Source organism: Myotis yumanensis, unplaced genomic scaffold, assembly GCF_028538775.1.
Source record: "Myotis yumanensis isolate MYYU_CA2020_CCGP unplaced genomic scaffold, mMyoYum1.0.hap1 SCAF_6, whole genome shotgun sequence".
NCBI classification, from domain to species: domain Eukaryota; kingdom Metazoa; phylum Chordata; class Mammalia; order Chiroptera; family Vespertilionidae; genus Myotis; species Myotis yumanensis.
The window spans coordinates 55,614,442-55,638,642 of record NW_027223757.1 but is presented as its reverse complement, the minus strand read 5'-3'; the positions used below and the strand labels follow the sequence as shown (position 1 = coordinate 55,638,642).

Here is a 24,201-nt window from a genome sequence, read left to right as displayed (position 1 = left end):
TGATCTCTACTGGCCTGACACTTATGGACAGAGACTATTATTAGATGGGTTAACTGTGTAACTGTCCAAACTGGGGCAGGTTTGATTCTGTTAGTAATTATGCTGGGATAACGTGGTAAATTGACTCTGACAACCCAGGGCATGTGTTCACTTTATAATCAGAACTCCTGGATGCAGTAAGAACAGAGGATGAAAACAGAGGTGAAGTGAGACTAGAGGATGAAACTAGATTAAGTAGAAATAGAGAATGAAAACATGAAGTGGGAACAGAGAGTGAAAAGAGATAAAGTGGGAATAGTAGGGGGAAAGAGACTTGCTGAGATGAGGATTTATGGAGGTGGGGTGGGGGTGGGGAGACGGTGGATAAACTGAAGAGGAATTTTATATATGGACTTCTCTCATTACCAGACCCCTGACACCATCATTTAGGTGGGGTCACCTGCCAGACATCAATGCAGGGGCATCCAGAATTGGCATTTTGTGGGCACCCGCACAGTTGGGCAGTGTAGTTTTCATTTTATCTGGTGGTTTCTAGTGTGGCAGTGGTGAAATGCCTGAGTATCTAGGAAGGAAACAGAAAAGCCAGCAGAGTCAGAATATAAAGCACTAGAGGCCCAGTGCACAACATTCGTGCACTCAGGGGCTAGGGGGTGGTCCCTCAGCCTGGCCTGCACAGCCTGGGAGTCCTTGAGGGATGTCCAACTGCCAGCTTAGGCCCGCTCCGCAGTCAGACATCCTTAGTGCTGCCACGAAGGTGGGCCACTAAGCTCGCCAGCTGTCAGCCCGGCTTGTGGCTGAGCAGTGCTACCCCTGTAGGAGTGCACTGACCATCAGGGGGCAGCTCCTGCATTGAGCATCTGCCCCCTGGTGGTCAGTGCACATCATAGCAACCAGTCGTTCCACCATTCGGTCAATTTGCATATTACCGTTTTATTATGTAGGATAATACTAGTGGATCCTTATTAAGCTAACAGTGTGATTTTTATATTTCATTGTTTTAAAAAATATTATGGTTTATGCTTTAGAAAGATATCAAAGAATAAAAAAGAAACGTTGAAAAGGTAAGCTGTAGTTGCTGATAATTTCTTTACATTCTCTGTCAAAGATGAAAATGTTCTTACTCTTTGCCCTTATTCTAGTCCATTTCTGTCATGGTAGCCACTAACTAGCCCCATGTGGCTATCTAGCACTCAAAATATGCTTAGTCCAAATTGAGATGTGCTGAAAGTATAAAGTATACACTGCATTTTGAGACTTTAAGTATGAAAAAAAGTGTAAAATATCTCATAATTTTTATATTGATTACATGTTAAAATGATAATATTCTAGATATAGTATATTAAGTAAAGATATATTATTAAAATTAATTTAACCCATTTATTTTTACGTTGCTCATGTTGCTGTTAGACAATTAGAAATTATACTGTGGCTTGCATTGTATTTCTTTTGGACAGTGCCATTCTAGATCATAAATCTACTTTTAAAAAATTCACCATAAGTCACATTTCTAAAATCTCATATTTTCCAGTGGCATAGTACGGTCTCAGGAATGTTTCTTCTTTAATTTCTCATTGCTTTATCATGATTTCTAATACTTTATGTTTTAGTTTTCACCCCACTCTCAGGCAGTTAATGACTATATGTCACTTAGAACCATGGATCCAGAGAATAGTTAAGATGTGGAAGAGGGCCTTAGAGCTGCTCTAACACCCTCAGTTTAAAAGTGAGGATGCTGAGACTTGTTTGTATATGTACATTTCCAAAGGCTTTAGTCATTTAATTATCCATTTTTACATAGTCAGTTTTCTTTTGCATATGCCAGTGGTTTTAACTGGGGTTGATTTTGATCCTGGGAGATAGTTGGCTATGTCTGGAGACATTTTGGTTGCCACAACTAAGCTAAATGCTCCTGGCATTCTAGTGGTTAGAGGAGAGGTTCGGGATGCTGCTAAGTACTCTATAACACACAGGATAGTCCCACAATAAAGAATTATCCAGCCCCCAGTTTTTATAGTGTTGAAGTAGAGAAACCCTCATATATGAATTAGTTTTTTATCCTTAAAAAATTATAGTATTAGTGGCACATGTCTGTGAAGTTGGTATGTAAACAAGACAGCACTGGATGGGCTGGAAGCTCAGCTTCTAAAGAGTCAGTGTTCTTTTTCCTAAGAGCATCAGTTTCCTCATTGGTAAAATAGGGACAGTTCAGGGCTTAAGTAGGTGGGCAAAACACAAGCTCAGAGGCTTATGTTGGGGGAAGCTAGACAGTTACTAGTGGAGGAAAAGGGACAGGGTGTCATGATGAAATGGCCTTTATTGAATGAGCAAATTTGATATCTCAGATTACCTTAATTTGCTTTTGCTACTAAAGAGTCTCTTATATTAGTTTAATCTTGGGATTTTTTCAGAGTATGTATTTGAACTATTCAATTCCTATTGTAATTCTACTGGTAAACTGCTTCTAGGATAAGGAGTAATTCTGGGCCTTGAAGTTTCAAAGATGTATAACATTTAAAGATGATTCAGAAGATGATTACAATGATGAATAGAGGAAAGTAAAAGGTAAAGAGAGTTAAGAAATAGAAAAATTATGAAATTTTATAACATTTAAAGATGATTCAGAAGATGATTACAATGATGAATAGAGGAAAGTAAAAGGTAAAGAGAGTTAAGAAATAGAAAAATTATGAAATTTTATAAGATACTAGAGGCCCGGTGCACAAAAATTTGTGCACTGGGGGGGGGGGGGGGGGCCCAGCCCGGCCTGTGCCCTCTCGCAGTCTGGGACCCCTCGGGAGATAACAACCTGCTGGCTTAGGCCTGCTCCAGGGTGGCAGAGGGCACGCCCAATCCCTAGGTGCAGCCCCTGGTCAGGCTCAGAGCAGGGCCGATTGGGGAGTTGGGGCGCCGCCCCGTCATGCACAGAGCAGGGCGGATCGGGAGGTTGCGATGCCTCAGGGTAGGGCAGATTGGGGGGTTGGGGCACCGCCCCCTGTCACACTCAAGGCAGGGTCGATGGGGAGGTTGCGGCTCCACCCCCTGTCACGCACAGAGCAGGGCCGATCAGGGGGTTGGGGCGCTGCCCCCTGTCACTCACAGAGCCGGGCCAATCAGGGTGTTGGGGCGCTGCCCCCTGTCACTCACAGAGCAGGGCCGATCAGGGGGTTGGGGCGCTGCCCCCTGTCACTCACAGAGCAGGGCCCATCAGGGGGGTTGGGGCTCCGTACCCTGTCACACACAGTGCAGGGTCGATCAGGGGGTTGGGGAGCTCCCCTCTGTCACGCACAGAGTAGGGCTGATATGGGAGTTGGGGCACCGCCCCCTGTCACACACAGAGCAGGGCCAATCAGGGGGTTGGGGCGCTGCCCCCTGTCACTCACAGAGCAGGGCCGATCAGGGGGTTGGGACACTGCCCCCGTCACTCACAGAGCAGGGCCCATCAGGGGGGTTGGGGCTCCGTACCCTGTCACACACAGAGCAGGCTCGATCAGGGGGTTGGGGAGCTCCCCCCTGTCACGCACAGAGCAGGGCCGATCAGGGGGTTGAGGAGCTCCCCCCTGTCACTCACAGAGTAGGGCTGATAGGGGAGTTGGGGCACCGCCCCCTGTCACACACAGAGCAGGGCGGATCAGGGGGTTGGGGCACTGCACCCTGTAACACTCAGGGCAGGGCCAATGGGGAGGTTATGGCTCTATCCTGTCACACACAGAGCAAGGCCCGTGGAGGGGGGTTGGTGCGCCACCCTCTATCACCCACAGAGCAGGGCCGATCAGGAGGTTGGGGCGCCGCCACTGTCACACTCAGGGCAGGGCTGATGGAGAGGTTATGGCTCTAACCTGTCACACACAGAGCAGGGCCCGTGGCGGGTGGGGGGATTGGTGTGCCTCACCCTGTCAAACACAGAGCTGCAGGGCGATCAGGGGATTGGGGAGCTCCCCCCTATCAGGCATAGAGCAGGGCTGATCAGGGGGTTGGGGTGCCTTCCCCTGTCACGAACAGAGCAGGGCAGATAGGGAGGTTGTGGCCCCGCCCCCTGTCACTCACAGAGCCGCAGGGCGGTCAGGGGGTTTGGGCGCTGCCCCCTGTCATGCTGATCCCGGTGCCAGGAGACCTCGCTGCTCCGCTGATCCCGGTGCCGGGAGGCATATTACCCTTTTACTATATAGAATAGAGGCCTGGTGCATGGGTGGGGGCCGGCTGGTTTGCCCTGAAGGGTGTCCTGGATCAGGGTGGGGGTCCCCACTGGGGTGCCTGGCCAGTCTGGGTGAGGGGCTGAGGGCCGTTTTCAGGCTGGCAGGTGACTGAAGCTCCCAACTGCTCCTTTTTTTCTTTTTCTTTTTTCTATTCTGGGCCTGCTTTAGCTCTGAGGCCTCGGCTGCTGAAAGCAGGTTTCTGGCCTTTACCTTCTGTATTTGATACAATGTTGCGGTCCGGCTGGCTGAAACCCGGCTGACTGAAAGCAGGTTTCTAGGGTTTTGTTTAGCTTCTATATTTGCAACATAGTTGCTTAGAGTTGCAACTGAGAGGCCGGCAAGTCAGGCGGGGAACGTTGGAGTCCGCAGTCACCGGAGCAAGCAAGCCTCCCTGTTCGCTTCAGTGCATGGCTGCCGGCCGCCATCTTGGCTGACAGTTAATTTGCATAAGGATATGCTGATTAGCCAATGGGAAGGGTAGCGGTCGTACACTAATTACCATGTTTCTCTTTTATTAGTGTAAATGAGAAATGAGTATATAACTTTTGAAACAAAATCAAGAATTAGGCCTAAGTTGTGTTATGAGGAGTTCCATTTAGAGATAATGGAAGAATGTCTAGAGACAAAATGGTTGTTAAACACATTGTAGAGAGCCAAAGAGTCTTCTGTCAAGGCTAAGCAGTGAAGGGAACACTATGGTATGTTTTGGACTTTGTGACTAAGATCTCTGGTAACAAGACTAAACTTATATCTGATGGTTTCATGATATCAACCTTTTTAGAGTCAGAAGGGAAGATGAGATATGTAGCTACATGATAAATGGAAAACATTCTGATATAAATGCTCAGTATATATCTTCCTAAAATGTTTTTTCAAGGCCTTTCTGACAAATGCATGTATAGTTTTAAAATGTAGCTAAATATTACTTCCTTAGTGGAGTCTTTCTAATTCCTTGTAAGTACAGATGCCCACCCTCTGTAGGCTCCCATACTACCTTCTACATACCTCTTTTACAGCATTTATCACATTGAATGAAAAAGAATATATGTAATGACATTTTGTTTTTAGTTAGGTTTACTTAATTTTTGAGTCAGTAGTGCATTCACACTGTTCAAGAATGAGAAGTGCTCTTATCATACTTGTCTCCCCTCTACCCTTCTCTCCTTCCATGCACACACAAAGGTAACCATATTACTACTTTTATTGTGAATCCTTCCAAATTATCTTCATTCATGTATAGGCAAACTATCTATATATTTACATTGTCCTAACTTTTTATCCAAATAGTTTCTTATTATGTCAGTATCCCTGTTAAGATGATGATCAACAGGTATATGTTAAAAGAATGAGCATACTGGCAAAGCAGGGTTTTTGTTTCTTTTTCACCCCAGGGGATCTGCCTGTGGCTCCACTCAGCAGAGGTGAACTAGATTGGGGTCACACACAATTAAAAGTGCTTACCTAGCCCTCTTACCAGAGAAGAGCAGGATGCTAATAGGTCACAGTGCTAGCCTTCCTAATGACCCTGACCTCTCCACAAAGCAGAGGTTCCAAGCAGAGTAATGCAGTTCATACGACATTATGAGAAAAGATAAATTCTCTTGGCCATGGAGCCAACCAAATGATGAATTAGTTATCAAGACAGAATAACAGGTTTCTAGTCAGATAGCAAAGTGTCTCATGTCAGTGACTAAAATGATTCAGATGTAAATATGCTTAATAGCCAAAAAATTGTCTTTTTATTTCTATGACTCAGTTTTTGAAAAGAGCTGCAAAAGTAGACTCATAGAGTTTTTAAAGATAATTTAGATCATTTGGTTAGAAGTTCTTTTCCTGATACTTTTTGTATTAAAAAAAGAACCAGGGAAAAATTACTAATTTCTCAGGATCCAGAAGTTTCTGACAGATTCAAATCAATTCAGATCAAGCAAGAAGTGAATACATATTTTTCAGTGGAAACTAATTACTTGGACAATTTCTCAAAATCTGTGAGCCTCTTAGATAAAAACAAATTGTTTTACATGATAAATGAAATTCATCAAACTGCCAGCTGTGTGGTACACTGAAAATAGATTTACTTGTGATACTGCTGTTCTAAGATAAAACAAAGAATCACAACTGCAGTAGCAAAGACAGATAAAACTGATGGAATGAGAGTGACTAAGCAGGGACATCAGCGGTCCCTTGAAAATTATAATGACTAGATTTTTATCTGGCATTTGATAAAACTCATTTTGAGGTATAGTCTAAATGGCTTTTAGGTATTTTGTGTTTTCAGTGAGTATTAACTCTAGCAATGTTATAGTAAGTGTGGTGCTAAGTTTCAGAAAAGATGGAGTCTAATCTTGGCTTTGCTGCTTAAGAACTGTGGATTTCATTCAAGTTCTGGACCTCTGATTTTCAGTCATAAATAGAGGATCACATGATAATTTGCTATGTGTTGTTAAGATTCCTTTCAGCTATGAAATTATTTTGGAAAATGGTGAAAATAAACAAAAAGGCTGGTCATCTGGTCCCCTTAAACATGATTATTTTATGACAGGTGCGTGAGTGAAATGGAGGTTATTATGGGATTCTCTAGTTGATTGAAAATCAGAACATAAAAAATGTGAAAGCTTTGATTTAAGTTTCTTTTTCTGTAAAACAAGGTATTATCACTCTAACAAGTGATGTCTTTCAATTTACTGCTTGATATTTTGTGTTAGCTTGTCATTCAGTTATTTTTTTAAACCCTGGCAACTTGCTGTGGGTTTTATTTTGACCATATGGTATAACTCTTGTGATCAAGCTATATAGATTGGTGAGTTGGCTGCCATCCTGAAAAACAATACCTGTTAAATTTTTTTTCTGGGTTGTAACACTAATAATTGCATTTTATATACATATGAAAGTCAACATATTTTCAGCATTATGGCTATTTAAATTTGGAGTAACAGTGGCAATTTTAAGTACTGACCTAGATAAAAGAGAAACATAATAAAGTATCATCCTTTGGGTTGTTAATATGTACGTTTCATTTCTAGAATATAATCTAATAAATTCTTGTTAATTTTGACTAATTTAAAATATGATAACCTGGAAAAAACTTGGGTTTTTATATGTTTTCTTAAAAAGTTAATCAGGATATTAGAAAAAATACTCAAATAGGTAGATAAAAAGCCCAGTGAAATGCCTGGAGAGATGGCCTGCCAATCTTCAGAGCTGAAACTTGTTTGAAACATGAGCCCTTATTTCTCTCTCAGACCTTAGAAAAAAGCCCTTCAAGAAAGAAGGGCTGATATCTTTAAGTCAATAATATTAACTGATATTCTCTTTGGCATTATAATATTCTTATCTGACTTTTTTTCTAAATCACTGTACAGACTATCATGAGGAAAAGAAAGTCTTAAATGGTAAGTCATACACTTATAGTGAAAAATGAATCATACTCACTTGATAATACATAATATTGCTTTACAGAATTACCTGGGGTATTCAGATATATTTTTAGGCTAATGATGTCTTTACTTCCCCAAACTTAAAGGATTGACAGAACTCTATAGATCCCATATTCCAGCCATTACTCTAATAGTAATCCCCTCTATGACATCCCTGAACATGTGTTCATCTGCCCTCAGCTTGAAGACTTGTAGTCATTAGGAAGCAAGACTGAACAAGTCACCTCCATCGGCCATGTGAGGTCACCTCCAGTGTTTGCATACAGATGCTCATAGCCTGTTAACCCACTCTTCTCTAGCTGGGCTCAGCAGCAGTGCCTTCTTCAGACATTCAGTATGACTTGGAACTATAACTGAACTATATTAATGTGTGTGTAGTAATAGGGTTTTTTTCTCTCTGCAAAAGAAAGTTTTAGAAAGTCAGCTAATAAGCTAAATTGCCAGATGAGTTATCTGTATATAAAAAAAGCCTAAGCGACCGTCCGACCGTCTGACCGGTAGCTTAGATGCACACTGACCACCAGGGGGCAGATGCTCAATGCAGAAGCTGCCAAGCTGTGGTGACTTGGCAGCTGTGGTTCTCGGGTGAGGTATCTAGAACCAGAGAGGAGGGAGCCTGATTCCGGGGTGCGTCACCCAAGAACCACCCTCTCACAATCTGGGACCCCTTCGGGGATGTCAGAGAGCCAGTTTTGGCCTGATGCCCGCAGGCCAGGCTGAGGGACCCCACCGGTGCACGAATCCATGCACTGGGCTTCTAAGTAGAGAAAATAGACTGTACTGTAGACTAATTTATGCAGTTTGCAATGTAACAACCGAAGTTGCTTATCCAATAGTATAACACTGCATAAATGAGACACTGATCTTAAATTCATCTGAAGATTGGCTCTTCTGTAATACTACACAAACAACCTTCACTTAAAGACTAATGACTGATGGACTGGGCATTTCATTTCCCACCACATATGGTTTCCAGAACCTTTACTTTCTTATTGCCCTGCTTTGGATGCATTGCATTTAACTACTACCTCAGTTAAAGGTGTCCCTAAAAATGGACTATAACATACCAGTGGTCTGGCTAGCACAGTTACCTCTTAAGATCTTAGATCTCTGAGATTGTTATACACACACATATACATATGCAGGGGTAAGAAAAAGTAGGTTTACACTTATAAGGAAAAATACATGCAGGTTATGATTATAATAATAATACAAGAATAAACTTTGTTTCACCTACTCACAACTGTAAACCTACTTTTGCTGTATTAGCTGCCTCTCGTGTTCAGCTCATTTAAGTCTTGGTGGTAACTGTATGCATTTGTAGATGTGATCTACCTGCCTTCTAAGTCTTTATTCATACAGTCGTTTAAAATACTGAATAGAATAAACTATTATAGTATTCCACCAGAGTCTTGATCCCTTCAATTTGATATAAGTCCATCAATCAGAATTTTGGAGAGGGATAATATCCATTCAGTCCAACTTGCTTTACCTAATTATTTTACTCCACCCCACATTAATCTCAGATTCCTTCAACTTATCCCAAGGATATAATGTGTAAGGTGTATATTATTTGGCCTATGGCATTATTCTCTCCTAATAATTTATATGTGTATGGTACTATGTAGTTTTTAGAATGTTTTTATTAATTCTGTTTATAGTTTTTTCTTATAGAAATTCTTAGATTGTGATGTGTTCATTTATATAAGAGGCCTCCAAAAGGTGATATATATATATATATATATATATATATATATATATATATATATATATCTATCTATCTTAATAAAATATCTTTTAGGGCTTCTCAAAAACTTATTTTGTTTTTTCTTGTTTTTATCATTTTAGAAAGAATATATTTTGATTTATTGTAGTCTTATCTCTTCTATTATACCTGTAGTTTTGTGGTAGAGCATTCTTTTTTAGGCTCACTACTAATTGCTTCATATCTTTGGCCTTACGTCACATCTCAGAGACTTCCTTTGTTTATCTGAAAATTAAGTGTATTCTGCAGAGTTCCATGGGATGAGATGGACACTAAGTGAGTAAGGCCTGAATTCAGGGTTCTCTGTCAGCCTCATCCTAAAAATATGGCTGTTTGACACCTGTGCTTGCACTTAAGCTTGTGTTTCAACGAAGATTTTCAGACTAAAAAGCATCTTGAAACCTCTAAACTAGTTTGTCTTAAAGGCACCTCCCAACTCTAACTTTATATAAATACTGTGACTTCTGATTTGAGAATTTCAAGACTCACCAGAAACTAAACATTACTTTCCTTTCCTACACAGTTTGAAAAATAATATAATCAATGTAGTGATTTTTAAAAGTCTTTTAGCAGTAGTACTCTTTTTCCCAAAGAAAATTTTATAGATACAGCAGTGCATTCCTGTTGTAGGAGGAAAATATTTCATGTTTACAGTATCTACAGAATTCTTACATGTCTCAGAGTTTTCCAATACAACTTTGAAAACCACAGCTTTAATGGACATTTAGAATGTTTTGTTGATGTATGCCCAAAAGAAGGACTGAAATGGAAAAAAACAATACCGCATGTCAGTGAGGTTGTAGAACAACTGGAACCCTCAAACACTTCTGGTGAAAAGTGTAAATTGGTACAACCATTTTAGAAAACTGTGTAATAGTATCTAGCAAAGCTAAGCATATGCACACCCTATATACCTACCAGAAATGTGGATATATGTTTTAAGAATATACATGTACAATAATATTTATAACAGCACTTTGCATAATAGTGAAAACTGCCCAAATGTCTGTCAACAAGAGAATGAATAAATTTTGGTACATTTATAGAGTGTAATACTACTCATTAATAAAAACGAACAAACTACTGAGGCATTCAACAGCGGATAAAATCTCAGAAAGTTCCAGGTTTGATTTATTGCTATCAATCATGCTTATTTGACATAAGAACTGTAATGTCTAAAATGCTGGACAAAAAAAAAGTCAGACCAAAAGAACATGTCATATGATTCCACTTTTAGAAAGGTCAAATACATGTATAATCTAATCATGATGTTCTAAGAATAATGATTACTGTTGGAAGGGTGGTGATCAGGAGGGGTTACAAACAGGGTACTGGGTACAGGGTATGTTTTACTTTATGAACATTTATTGAGTAGTACATAAGAAGTTTACTGAAAAGGTTAAAATAAAGAAAAGTACTGCCTCGATGAACTGTGGCTATTTTGTTTATTTTCCTTGTGAAGGCATGCTTCCCAAGAGCCAAGTGCCAGATGCACTTGCCAAAGAAGGCCCGGTTTCTCCAAGGTATGCCTTCTTGTTTTACTCTTTCAAAGCTAAATCAGTTTAGACCAAAATATACACATTAAAATATAAAACAGCGATGGGTTTGATTTATTGCTTACTATATTAGTCATGTTTCTCTGACACAAGGACTTTCTTTATCAGACATTATTGGAGAATGAACTATTCTGTAAATTTGAGTGTTTAATATAACTTACGTTTGATTCATTTTAAACACCAACACTTTAATAAAACTATCAAAATACTTTTTATTATAAAATATACATTTTTGGTAGAAAACTTGGAAAATGCAGAGAAATGCAAAAGAACATTATAAAAATCAATTGTTAATACCACCAACCTTAGATATATGGTCTTAATATTTGGTTTATTCTACCCGGTTTGATTCATATAATATCTACTTCAATATTATTCTCTTTTGAAAATATTGGTATTATGATATATTCTGTGCCCAATTTCCTATGTTATTAAATATTCTATAAAAGCATTTTTGTCTGCATTCTTTTATATGACCATACCATAATTTATTGAACTATTCTGTTCTTTGCATATCTAATTTTTTATACAATTTTTAATACTAGAGGCCCAGTGCACAACATTCGTGCACTGGGGGGGAGGGGTCCCTCAGCCCAGCCTGCACCCTCTCACAGTGGGACATTCCCCGAGGGGTCCTTAACGCTGCTGCAGAAGTGGGAGAGGCTCCTGCCATCACTTCTGCACTCGCCAGCCATGAGCCCGGCTTCTGGCTAAGCGGTGCTACCCCTGTGGGAGCACACTGACCACCAGAGGGCAGCTCCTCCTTTGGGCGTCTGCCCCCTGGTGGTCAGTGCACATCACAGCGATGGTTGTTCAGCCATTCGGTCGATTTGTACATTAGCCTTTTATTATATAGGATATGAAATGTCCATAGTCCATAAATATATATGGGCTATGGATATTTCACATGTCCTCAGAGTTATTTATGTTCTTTGTAGTTTTTTCTCTTTCTGCCTTTTCCCCTATTGTTAGTCTATATTATATCAGCAGCATCCTCCTATATTTGTTAAATTATTTCATATACAATCTTCTAAATTATTTTATATATGTTAAGGTCCTAAGGATACCTCCTCTAGGATTTACTTATGGGTGCCTATATATAGGTAATAAGTTCAAAACAGTAACAGTTTGATTAATAGCTATTACAAAACAGAAGACTTAGTTTTACCTTAAGTTTTACTGTTTACTCAATAAACCACCTTGATGAATTAATTTCTTGAGTAATAATATTTGTGACAGGGAGGAGTAAAAGTAATTATAAGCATGTAGATTTTGTTATGTTCCTTAAGAAAACCTATTGTATTTTGTTTGTTCTGATGAAAGAAAATTTTAGTAAGGAGATGTGTAACTTTTATAAAAAGTATCTTGTCAAAAATACCTGTTTGTGTTTTTTTAACCCAAGTTGGAACATGGAAGTATAGGTATTTTAAATTTGGAAAAAATTACCAATTATATAATGGTAAGACCACTGATTATTTAGGAAAAAAGTTTACCTAGAAGATATATTTCTCACTGCAGATTTTTAGTTATTTTAATTATGTTAATGCGCATTATTATTGATGTAATAATTCATTTTTTTCTTGATATTTTACAGCTATGACTGGTTCCAAACAGACTCTTTAGTCACCATTGTCATATATACTAAACAGAAGGTAAACATATCTTTAAAAATCAGAAAAAAAATAAGTGTTAACTCTGTGCCAGGTACTTTTCTAAGCACTTTTCTTGTATTAACTTATTTACCCCTCACCATTTACCTCAATGAGGTAAATACTTTTGTCATTCCTGCTTTACAGATAAGGAAACAAAGAGAGATTAAATTATTTACCTAAAGTCACATAGTAAGTTGCAGATCTGGCATTTTGAACCCAGGCAGGCTAGCTCCATTGTGTATGCTCTTAACAACCACACTATGGCCTCTTAGAAAAAACTAGACTAGCAAGTATTATATGTGCTTTTCTATGATTTTTTTTTTGAAAGCATGGATGGCAAAGCAAGAATCCCATTTAACTTCACCATGAGAACTAATTTCCTGACCATAAATTGGGATTTGAGAGACAGGAGAGACTGCTGCTGTGGCTTAGAATAGGTAAACCACTAATGGGGTTCAGATGCCCTCTTGAAATTAAAATTCAGGTCATAATTCATTCACCATCTCTTGAACACCTACTTTATTTGCAGTGCTCTCTTAGATGTCAGGGATCTAATAATATGCCAGATACATAGAGACTTGGCTTTTATTTGGCTTATAGTCCAGTTGGGAAATCAGATAAACAGGCAACTTACAACATTTCCAAACACATCCTCCAGCAACTGACAAGGTTCCCACACCTGAGAAACCATGTGGATTTAAAGACAAGCTAGGAGTTTCTGAGAATCCATGCTACTTCTGTAAGTAGCAAAACCACATCTGAGCCAGTGAGCTCCTCTGACTCTTGTAGCAGGACTTGACCATTCCATAAGAGCCCCCAGCCTCTGCCTGACAGAGCCAGGAGTGCCACAGGCACAGCTTGTCCCGCCTTCCACTCCCCCTCCTTATTGTCTCATTGCACATTCCAAAACCAAGAGGGCAGCGCCTAAGGAAGCTGGGTTTACTGCCTTTAGTAATATCAGCGAGGCACAGAGGATGGATGACTGTGTGTTATTATGTGTTCGGTGTAAGGTATAAATGAACAATTCTCAACCTTTTTATTTCATTGCACACATAAACTACTAAAATTCTGCAGCATACGAAAAAATATGCTATTTTTTGCCAATCTAACAAAATGTGGGTATAATTTTGATTTGTTCACACTGGATGGCTATTGTGTTGGCTGCTGTCGTGTTTTTTTTTTTTTAATTTTATTTGACAGTCTAAGGCAGCAGTTCTCAACCTGTGGGTCGCGACCCCTTTGGCGGTCAAACAACCCTTTCAAAGGAGTCACCTAAGACCATCCTGCATATCAGATATTTACATTACGATTCATAATAGTAGCAACATTACAGTTATGAAGTAGCAACGAAAATAATTTTATGGTTGGGTCACAACATGAGGAACTGTATTTAAAGGGCCAGAAGGTTGAGAACCACTGGTCTAAGGGAAAAGAGGTCCATAGCCCTGCCTAAATAGTCAGGTATTGCATTTTTAAGTTTTTTATTGAATTAATTAGAGTGACATTGGTTCACAAAACCATACAGATTTCAAGTGCACACACAATTCATTAAAAAGCCATCGGCACACTGCGTGGTGCACCCACTGCCCCAAGCATACTCTGTTTGCCTCTGTATCCACCAGCTCTTTGCCTAGGCCTCACCCTCGTTTCTCCCTCTGGCTGTCACCACACTGTTATCTGTGTCTGTGTGTTATGTATATGTTTTTTGTTTAATCCCTTCATCTTCTTTCATCTAGTCCCCCATTCTCCCTGCCCTCTGGCAGCTGTTAGTCTGTTCTATGTATTTATGCCTCTGTTTCTATTTTTGGCTAAGATCAAGTGTAGATATTACATCTTTTAAAAATTCTTTTGGCCTGGCTGGTGTTTCTCAGTGGTTTTTTTCCAAGGAGAAGAAAAGGGAAGGGTAAGAGGTCCCCAGTTAGATTCCTGGTCAGGACACATGCTCAGGTTTCAGGCTCCATCCCTAGTAGGGGGTGTGCAGGAGGCAGCTGATCAATGATTCTTATTGATGTTTCTCTCTCTCTCTCCCTCTCCCTTTTTCTCTGAAATAATAAAAATGTATATTTTTAAAGTATAGTTGTAGAAGTTTGGAAAAAAATACCTTTTAATCTTTCTCTTTTTGCTTTCTATTTAAGGATGTCAATTTAGACTCAGTAATAGTTGATCATCAGTATGATTCCTTTAGAGCAGAAACTATCATCAAGGATTATTCATATCTTATACATATTGGTAAGTACTTTATTCCTTATTAGTGCAAACAACTCCAATGTCCTTTACATATGGCAATAACTTGGTCTGAAGTCTAGGTACTAAATATTTATCTTCTATTATTTTTTAATCCTCACCCAAGGGTATGTTATTTTTATTGATCTTTTTTTTTTTAGAGAGGAAAGGGGGAGAGAGAGAGGGGGAAAAAAGAGACATTGATGCAAAAGAGAAACATCAGTCGGTTGCCTCAGTATGTACCCTGACCAGGGATCAAACCCAAAACCCAGGTATGTGCCCTGACTGGGAATTGAGCCTGCAACCTTTTGGTGCACAAGACAACATTCTAACCAACAGCCACCAAACCAGGGCTATCTGCTATTATTTTGGTTTAATATTTGATATGCTATCATTTTGGTGTATCATTTTTATCACTTTTTTCTGATATTTCTTTCTATTAATGAAATTGCTAGCAAATGGCAGTATAACTTCACCTTTCTTAAGTTTAAATAATTAGATGTAATCAAAATAAATAATAACATGAAATATTTGTTGGCCCAGCTTTGTCAGACTCTTCCTGACACCTACAAACTAATCTCTGGAAGCCTGTCTGTCACATGCTTCTAGTAGGCACCCGTCACCGGGTGCTGGTTTCATTGGCCTGTTTCTTGCCAGCTGGGTCACAAGGAAGTCAGGCTGCACTGAAGCAGCATGGACTGCAAGGTTGTATTATATCCCTCCATGGTCAAAGAACCACTGTACAATTCACTTCTGTCTGTTTTGAGAGATTACAGATCTATCAAAAGAAAGAAAATCAGGACTGAAATTTGGAATAAAAGATACCAGATTCTGAATCCCTTTTTGACCCATAATGAACTTAACTCTAGGATTTTACTCTTTTCTCCTTTTATGAAGATGATATTCTAATTAGCAGGTAGAAATGAAATAAACAAAAACAACAGCAAGTAGAAAATAATCTTGGTAATTGGTTTAAGTATGAATTCTTATGTATAGAACCTTTCATTTACTTTTGTAAAACACAGACTGAAATTCTCTAGATCTCAGCTGACTCAGGATTCTGCTTGATGCTTTGTTATATTAGTGAAGTGCCTAGAGTCCTAAATTTGGTCAGAGTTGATAAATGTCTTTTTCTTTCTTATTTCCTTTCATTCATTAATCAAAATCAAACCCTTCTCCTAGAAATATGTCCTATCCTACTTTTTGTTAGCCTAAGGTCTAATGTAAATTGCCTCTTTTGGGTGATGTCTAGAAAACACTTAGATGTCTAGAAAAGTATACATTATTCATTAGCACTGTCACAATTTTTCTTTAAATGAAACCTCAGTGCCAGCATCTATTATGTTTCAAATATTATGGCTAATAGTGTTCACACTGCATGTAGCTAACATATCTCTGCACATTTATTAAAAAACAAACAAAAATTCCACATTCAAAAATATGACACTCTTGGTTGGTAATATTGGATCAGAAGACCAAAATAATGTAAAATTTTAAGTTCTAGGTAACCATATTATCACAGTGAAATTTAGAGCAAATGTTTGTAAAAAAATATTTCTTGCATCTCTCCTTCTGGAATGTAAGTTCCAGGGATTTTTCTCTTTCACCACCTGCTGTGCCCATAACACCTAGAAAGTGCATGGCACACAGAGATGCTCAGTAAGCTTTTTTCACCTTTAGAGAACAATGAGAAAGGAGAAGCCGAGCTAAACCGGTCTGGCCTATGTTCACATGTGCACCTGCACACCCGGAGCATGTGTGCATGCCTCGCTTCCTCCCCTGCTCTCTTCTTGGCTTGTAGAGTTGTCAGTGTGGGACCCACACTTGGAGTAGTGTGGGTTACCACCTGTGAGCAATTGAGTGTTCACTCTTTAATTAATAGGGAGAGAATTAAGCAAAAATGAAGAAATGTATGTAGTATGTTTAAATGATTTGACTCTACATTTTGGTTGTATACAGTTTCTTTCTTTTGGTCTCTCAGAATATGTTTTACTTATCTTGAGAGATTTGAAATAGTGCATAAAAGAACCATTTAAATGATCTTCTTTGATGTTCATGAACTGTGTGAATTGAAGTTGGGTTTTATTCTATTTTTTTTTTCATATTCAATATTATTCTGTATTAGTTTCAGGTGTACCATATAGTGGTTAGACAGTCATATACTTTACAAAGTGGTCACCCTAATATTTCAAAGTATCCCCCTGGCCTGCACATAGCTATTACAATATTATATTTTTCCCCCCATTGACCTCTCCTTGGCCACTCCCACCCCCCAGCACATGTCCTCACACCCCTAGTGTCTGTGTCCATTGGTAATGCTTATATGCATGCATACAAGTCCTTTGGTTGATCTCTTACCCCCGCCCCCTCCCCTGCCTTCCCTTTGATGTTTGACAGTCAGTTCAATGCTTCTCTGTCTCTCAATCTATTTTTGTTCATCATTTTATGTTCACTATATTCCACAAATGAGTGAGATCATGTGGTATTTATCTTTCTCTGACTGGCTTATTTCGTTTAGCATAGTGCCCTCCAGGTCCATCCATGCTGTTGCAAATGGTAAGAGTTCCTTCTTTTTTACAGCAGTGTAGTATTCCATTGTGTAGATGTACCACAGTTTTTTAATTCATTCGTCTGCTGATGGGCACCTAGGCTGTTTCCAAATCTTACCTATTGTAAATTGTGCTGCTATGAGCATAGGGGTGCATATATCTTTTCCAATTGGTGTTTCTGATTTCCTGGGATATATTCCTAGAAGTGGGATTACTGGGTTTTAACAAATATATAAATTTTCTTTTCCAGAGCTAAGCCATGTGATTCAAGAAGATTTTTCTGGTAAGCTTTACCAAAAAACAATTATATAATGCATACATATACACATATGCACATACATATGTACCTACATATGAAGGAGGGGGAAATAAGCATTTGTTTTATTTTTCATATTTATATTTCTGTTTTAAAATAAAGATGTGACATTTTTTATATAAACAAATGCATTAATTTTTAAATATACTCTCCCTCTGATTTCAGGTTCCTCCCACCTATTTTCTTTCCCCTTGTTCTTTCTATGTCTTTGCTCTTCCCTTTTCTTCTCCTTAGGAAAAAAAAAAATATCTCCCTTTTATTTTTTCCTTCCTTCTTTCCTCCCTCCCTTCCTTCCATCCTTCTTTCCTTATCTCTGCCCTATTGCTGACATTCAGCTTGTAGAAATATTCTAGACCAGATAAATTTTTCTTTTTGAATGTTTAATGTTGATAAAGTATATTAAATTGTAAATATTGCTGCATATAAATACACAATGTGGATTTTACACAGCTGTTTAACAACAGACGACTCATTATAGAGTGGTGGTTTCTTGGGGATTTTTTAAGCTTTATTTTAAATACAATAAAATCATATTTAATATGTACAACAAGATGATTTGATACAGGTATATATTGTGAAAGGATTCGCACAATTGAATTAATTAACATCCATAATCTCACATATTTACTTTTTATTTTTTGGTGAGAACACATGTTCTACGCTCTTAGTAAATTTTAGTTATACAATACAGTATTATCAACTGTAGTGACCATGTTATACTTTAGATTCTCAGATTATTCATCTTATAACTGAAAGTTTATACCCTTCCCAATTTTCCCTAACCACCAGCCCCTGTTTCTATGAGTTCACCTTTATTTATTTTTTTTTAAAGATTCCACCATAAGAGATACCATGTCATATTCATCTTCTCTGTCTGGCTTATTTCACTTAACATAACACCCTCCAGCTTTACCCATGTTGTTGCATGGCAGGATTTCCTTCTTTTTTAAGGCTGAATAACAATCCATTTTGTGTGAGTGTGTGTGTGTGTGTGTGTGTGTGTGTGTGTTCGTGCGTGTGTGTATTCTTGTTTTAAGATACTGTCAGAATACCTTACCCTGGGTCTGTCTCCCCTTTTTATGTACTATAGTAGCTATAAATTACATAAATTTAGCTCTTTAAAGTCACAAACCATATTTTTATGTTTGGTAAGCTTCAGATCAGTGCTTATTAAATTGAATTCATTTGACTATCATAAGTAGTTAAATTGCTATGAAATTTTGTGCTTATGGTGAGGAAAAACAGATTGTTTCTTAAGACACAATGAAATATACTTTAGGTCTTCAACACATTTGATTTATAAAATTTAATCAATGTATGAAAGTCTATAGTTTATTTACCCATATATTCTAAACTATTTTAACCATTCAAAAATAAAGATAATGTATAAGACTTTTAATTATCAAAGATTCACATGCACTTTATAGGGACTCATTCTATTGAGGCAGTTCCTGTGTTTATTAGCTTCATTATGGTCTACTGAATTCACTCATAATACCCAGATCCTTACTAAGTGTGTAATTATATTTGCTTTTATGGGTCCATTCAATGGCTGGTTGTATATATCAGCCCTCTCCTTTTTTATATATATTAAGTAGTTGCCATGGCTATATTTGAGCTTGTATGGAAATTAGCAATACATATTAGTTTGGTCCTTGATGAATTAGCTTGAAAGAAGTTAATCTAAATTTAAAATAAATTAAACTTGTCTGGCCAGTGGTGCTCAGTGGTTGAGCATCTAACATATAAGGTATAAAAGTTTTGATGAATAAGTACACAAAATCTTATTTATTTTACTAATTATCAGTATAATTCATACAGATTGGGACATTTGGATTGTTTGAGAAAGATTGGTTTTAAAATAAAATTTATATTCTTTTCAGTGCGGGTTGTTGCAAATGTGGGAAAGATAGAGATTGTCCTAAAGAAAAAAGAGAATACTTCTTGGGAATGTCTTGGTCATCCCCTGGAGAATCATAATTCACTTATTCCAAAGAAAGATACAGGTATGCTGTGCTGTTATTTTGAGTCCTGTGTTTAAGAAATTGTTGTGTTGGCACATTTGTTTCAGAGTGTGAAAGGCCACTTTGGGTGAGCTTTTGCTTCTATCTCCTATTTGAAATGGGGGCGGGGTGTGTGGAAGGATTGAGCAAAAAAAAAACAACTCTTGGATATGGACAACAGTGAGGTGATTGCTGGAGGAGTGAGGGTGAGTGGTGTAGGAAGTTATGGGGGGATAAATGGTGATGGACGGAGATTTGACTTGGGGTGGTGAACACACAATACAGTGTACAGATGACGTGCACCTGAAACCCTTATAATTTTGTTAATCGTTGTCACCCCAATAAATTCAATAAAAAGGAAAAAAAAAGTTGAAATGGAACACCTTTTTTTTTTAACAGATTAAATTTCAGATTCTACTGTCTAATGTTTAGACATAACATGAAGTCATTAGGTAACGATACCTAATGGAGAAGCCACTGTGTTTAGAATGCTGCCCAACCATTCACTTCTTCAGGTTATTTTTATAAAAGGTGCCAAAACAAGTTTAAGTTTATGCCTTGTATGCTCATTTTTTTTTCTATTAAAAAAGGCATGTTTATTGTTTTTCTGCTTACCTAAACCAGTTTCTCAGTTTACTCCTAAAGGATGTAAATCATTTCCTTTCTTCATCTCATTTCTTCATTCACTTCCTTTCTTCCTTTATTTTTTAAGCATTTATCTTAGTATAACAGATTTATAGAAAAGGGTTCATATTTATGTTCTACTTAATGAATTTTCAGAGTCAACACACTATATTTTCTCTCAGGAAATTGGTAGAATTGGCTCCTTGTTCTAAATGTTTAGAAGTTTCACAACTTGATATGCCTTACTATGGATCTCTCTTCATTCTTTGGGCAGGATATCCATCCTTTTGTGCTAATCCTTGTTATGGAAACTTAACGACCCTGATTTTTCTTCTACATGGTCTGTTTTGTCTTTCTAGAAGTATTCTTTTTTTTTTTAAACCTCCTTAACCAGTCCTTTAACCATCTTATCTTTTCTCTCTTATTTTCAGTTTAGTCCTTTTGTTCTACTTTGTGGGAGATTTTTTCAGCTGTGACTTCCAGCTCTTTTATTGAATTATTTATTTCTATTCTCATATTTTTAACTGCTAAGACCTTTTGGTTTTTGATTCTTTGTTTTAATATGCTATTCTAATTAGCTTCTCTTATGTTTTTTAAAATTACCATAATGGTTTTTTGTTCTCTGTGAAATCTCTGTGTCCTCAAAGTTTCTTTGTTTTTTAATATTTTATTGATTTGAGAGAGCGTAAGGGGAAGAGAGAGAGAGAGAGTGAGTAGAAGAGAGAGAGAGAGAGAGAGAGAGACACCATTTGCCTCCCATATGCACTAGGTTAGGGGGATGGAACCCGCAGTCTGGGTGTGTGCCATGACCGGGAATTAAACCAGCAGCCCTTCCGTGCATGGGATGATGCTCAATCAGTTGAGCCACACTTATAAAAAAAACTTGTGGGTTTTTTTGTTTTGTTTTGTTTTTAATATTAGATGCTTTCTTTGAATGTTTATCCTTGACTACCTGCTCATATTTCAGGGTGGAACTCTAAAATTTGATATGAAACTGTGCATATAGGTGTGACTTGTTGACAGTAACATTTTCACTGTATGGCTGATCATTTCTTTGGGAAAGTCTGATGCCATTATTTTGTCAGCGTCTCCAGAGTGAACATTCTCCTACCTTGCACCCAACAATTCAGAAGTCATGTGGGGGAAAAATGCTAGGTGCCTGTAAACTTATGTAATTTTCTTTTTCTGTGTCTAAATACGGTGACATTCCGAGGAACTGGGGTTATGACTTTAGCATATGAAAATTGAAGGAGACACAGTTTGGCCTATAACATAAGCCCAAATTCAGGGGTCCTCTGTTCTACCCTCTCTGGAGAGCAAGCTTCACATGCTTTGACAGAATAAGAGAGGTTCAGTGACTATGCTAAATAGGGGAGGACTTCAGGAAAGTTGACGGTGGGAGGGCATCTAAGCTTCTTAAATGAACTTTCTATCCAGAAAGTGGTTCTAGCTCTGCCTTCCCTCTGATCCAGAGGTATTTGGTCCTGCCAATTTCTGAGCCTTAAAGGGATCTTGCTTTACAAATGGGTTATTGATTCTTAACATTCTGTACTCCTCTAGTTTAGGATTTAGCTTTATTGACTCTGCTACGTCAGTTATCAATCATCCCTTTGGCTTCTCAGCTCGCAAAGTTTTGTTGCTACTTAAAATTTTTATTCTTCTATCCTTGCAGGTTTATGCCTGAAAAAAAAAACAACCAAACACACACGCACAACATCTTTGCTTTTATTTGGGATATGGGGGAGTTAGAGGGAACTAACTGCATGTATTCAGTTTACCATCTTTAACTATTTAAAATTATTAAAATACTAGAGGCCCAATGCATGAAATTCATGCAAGAGTAGGCCTTCCTTTCCCCGGCTGCCTCCACTGGCTTCTCTCTGGTACCCGGGACCTGGGCTTCCCTCGAAGCCCCGGCTTTGTCCAGAAAGTCGTCTGGTCTAATTAGCATATTATGCTTTTATTATCATAGATGATTGTGGATAATATTTTAATTTTTAGAAAAGTACCAGGTAGCCATATTTTAAGAACTTACTATGTTTTGAAGGCTCTTTTAGGTACTGTGTTATGAAACAAAGGCATCAGAAATTATTTTCCCAGGTAGAAGAAAATTGTACACAATATATGAGATTGAAGAATACTTTTTGCTCTGCTGGGTGGCTCAGTTGGTTAAAACATTATCTCGATATGCCAAGCTTGTGGGTTTGATCCCCAGTCAGGGCATATACAAGAATCAGCTAATGAATGCATAAATAAGTGGAACAACAAATTGATGTCTCCCTCTCTCTAAAACTTTTTAAAAAGAATACTCTTATAATGAAACAGGCTGATAAGGGCACATTATATAGTACAAATAGAGCATATTCTGAGGTAATCTCAAGGGAACAGATGCAGATGAATTTGACCTTGAATGACTCACTGAAGAAGGTGGATTTCAAGCAGTGTTTTGAAAGTAGCTTTCAAAAATAATTACAACAACTATGAAAGTCTTCCCAGGTAGAGCTTCAAATTGTTGTTACTGGTACTTACTGTGCTAGGTATTTTGCGGGTTTTTAGAGGGGGGCGGGGAGAGTAAGCCTGGTGTGGGAATGGTTAAATAGATTCATTTTACCAGAGCAGGAGGTATTAGGTAGGGAGAGAGAATGTCAAGGAATAACAGTATGATCTAACAGACCCGAAGAGATTAGGTGAAAGACAATAAAATGAAAACAGATATTATGAAAATGAAATATCTTGCCCTAATAAAAGCCAAGTCCAAGAAATAAATGATATTGAGAACCAAGGCTGACCTCCATTTGGAAATAGTTAGGATGAATATTGCTCAGTTATTCTTCTCAGTAATTTCTCAAGGCTTTCCATGAACTCTTTATCCCAGCCATACATTTCTCCTTGAGGTATGAACCACCATAGGTAGCTTTAGCTTTCTTGTCTGAAATTGGAGCCAGGCATGTATTTTTCAGTGAATTAGGTTTTCTATTTTGTTAAATGACTCAAAGTTTAGGGGATATTTCCATATATGTGACTAAATTAACAAAGATAATTCTTATTTTTTCTTTCCCTTCTTAAACCAGAATAAAAGCTATAGATTTTTTTAAAAAAGGAATCATTTTGAATTATGTTATGGCATTTCATTATTTTTAAATTTATATTTTTTAATAAATATAATATTTTCATTGATTTCAGGGAGGAAGGGGAAGGAGAGAGAGAGAAAAACATCAATGGTGAGAGAATCATCTATTGGCTGCATCCTGCATACCCCGTAATTGTGACTTCCTGGTTCATAGGTTGACACTCAACCACTTAGCCACACCGGCCAGGCTGTAGATTATTTTATTCACTGTAGCAAAACTGAATGTTTATATCATCTAAGTATTATGATTAACTTGATGTCAGTATCTTTAAATGTTTAGTCCATCACATGGTTCTTAGGTTTTCAGTATAGATAATTTAAATTATTGATTAGTATACTGGCTTCCTCCTCCTGAAATTTCTTAGCTAAAGGAATTTTAGTTTGAAAATAAACATACATGTAAGTTGAATACTTTTAATGCAGTGTCTTCTCATGTCAAATTTAGAATTTACTTTGACATTTTCTTGTGTAATTGTCTATGCTTACAAAGCCAAAAACCTGACACTTAAACTTAAATAATGGCATTGTCCAGACTGCAATAGCCAGCACATCTGATTTCTACTCCTTTTTCCTCATATTGTGTCAGCTATAGCTTTCTCTGTCCTCAGTCCCATTGAAATAGAAAAACTTTCTTAAATTTTTCTTAAAACTTTTAGAATCTTTAGTTAGGATGTTCTTTTGAAATGATAGCAGCCTTTTGTAGGAAAGATGTTGAAATTAGTATAGTTAAATAGACTGAATGGCAGAATAACT

The 24,201-nt window shown here is 37.9% G+C and overlaps 1 protein-coding gene across 3 annotated transcripts in view; it reads left to right on the top strand.

The window, feature by feature from the left end:
• CYB5R4 (cytochrome b5 reductase 4) overlaps window positions 1-24,201 on the top strand; it is a 70,583-nt gene that overhangs the window by 25,732 nt on the left and 20,650 nt on the right. For 2 of the 3 annotated variants that reach the window (XM_070418158.1, XM_070418160.1), the window contains exons 5-10: window positions 7,556-7,585; window positions 10,858-10,918; window positions 12,546-12,603; window positions 14,739-14,832; window positions 17,626-17,658; window positions 19,575-19,697. In XM_070418158.1, coding sequence (XP_070274259.1) covers window positions 7,556-7,585; window positions 10,858-10,918; window positions 12,546-12,603; window positions 14,739-14,832; window positions 17,626-17,658; window positions 19,575-19,697 — 399 coding nt within the window. The remainder of the gene's footprint in view (window positions 1-7,555; window positions 7,586-10,857; window positions 10,919-12,545; window positions 12,604-14,738; window positions 14,833-17,625; window positions 17,659-19,574; window positions 19,698-24,201) is intronic. The other variant, XM_070418159.1, reaches the window with a different exon arrangement.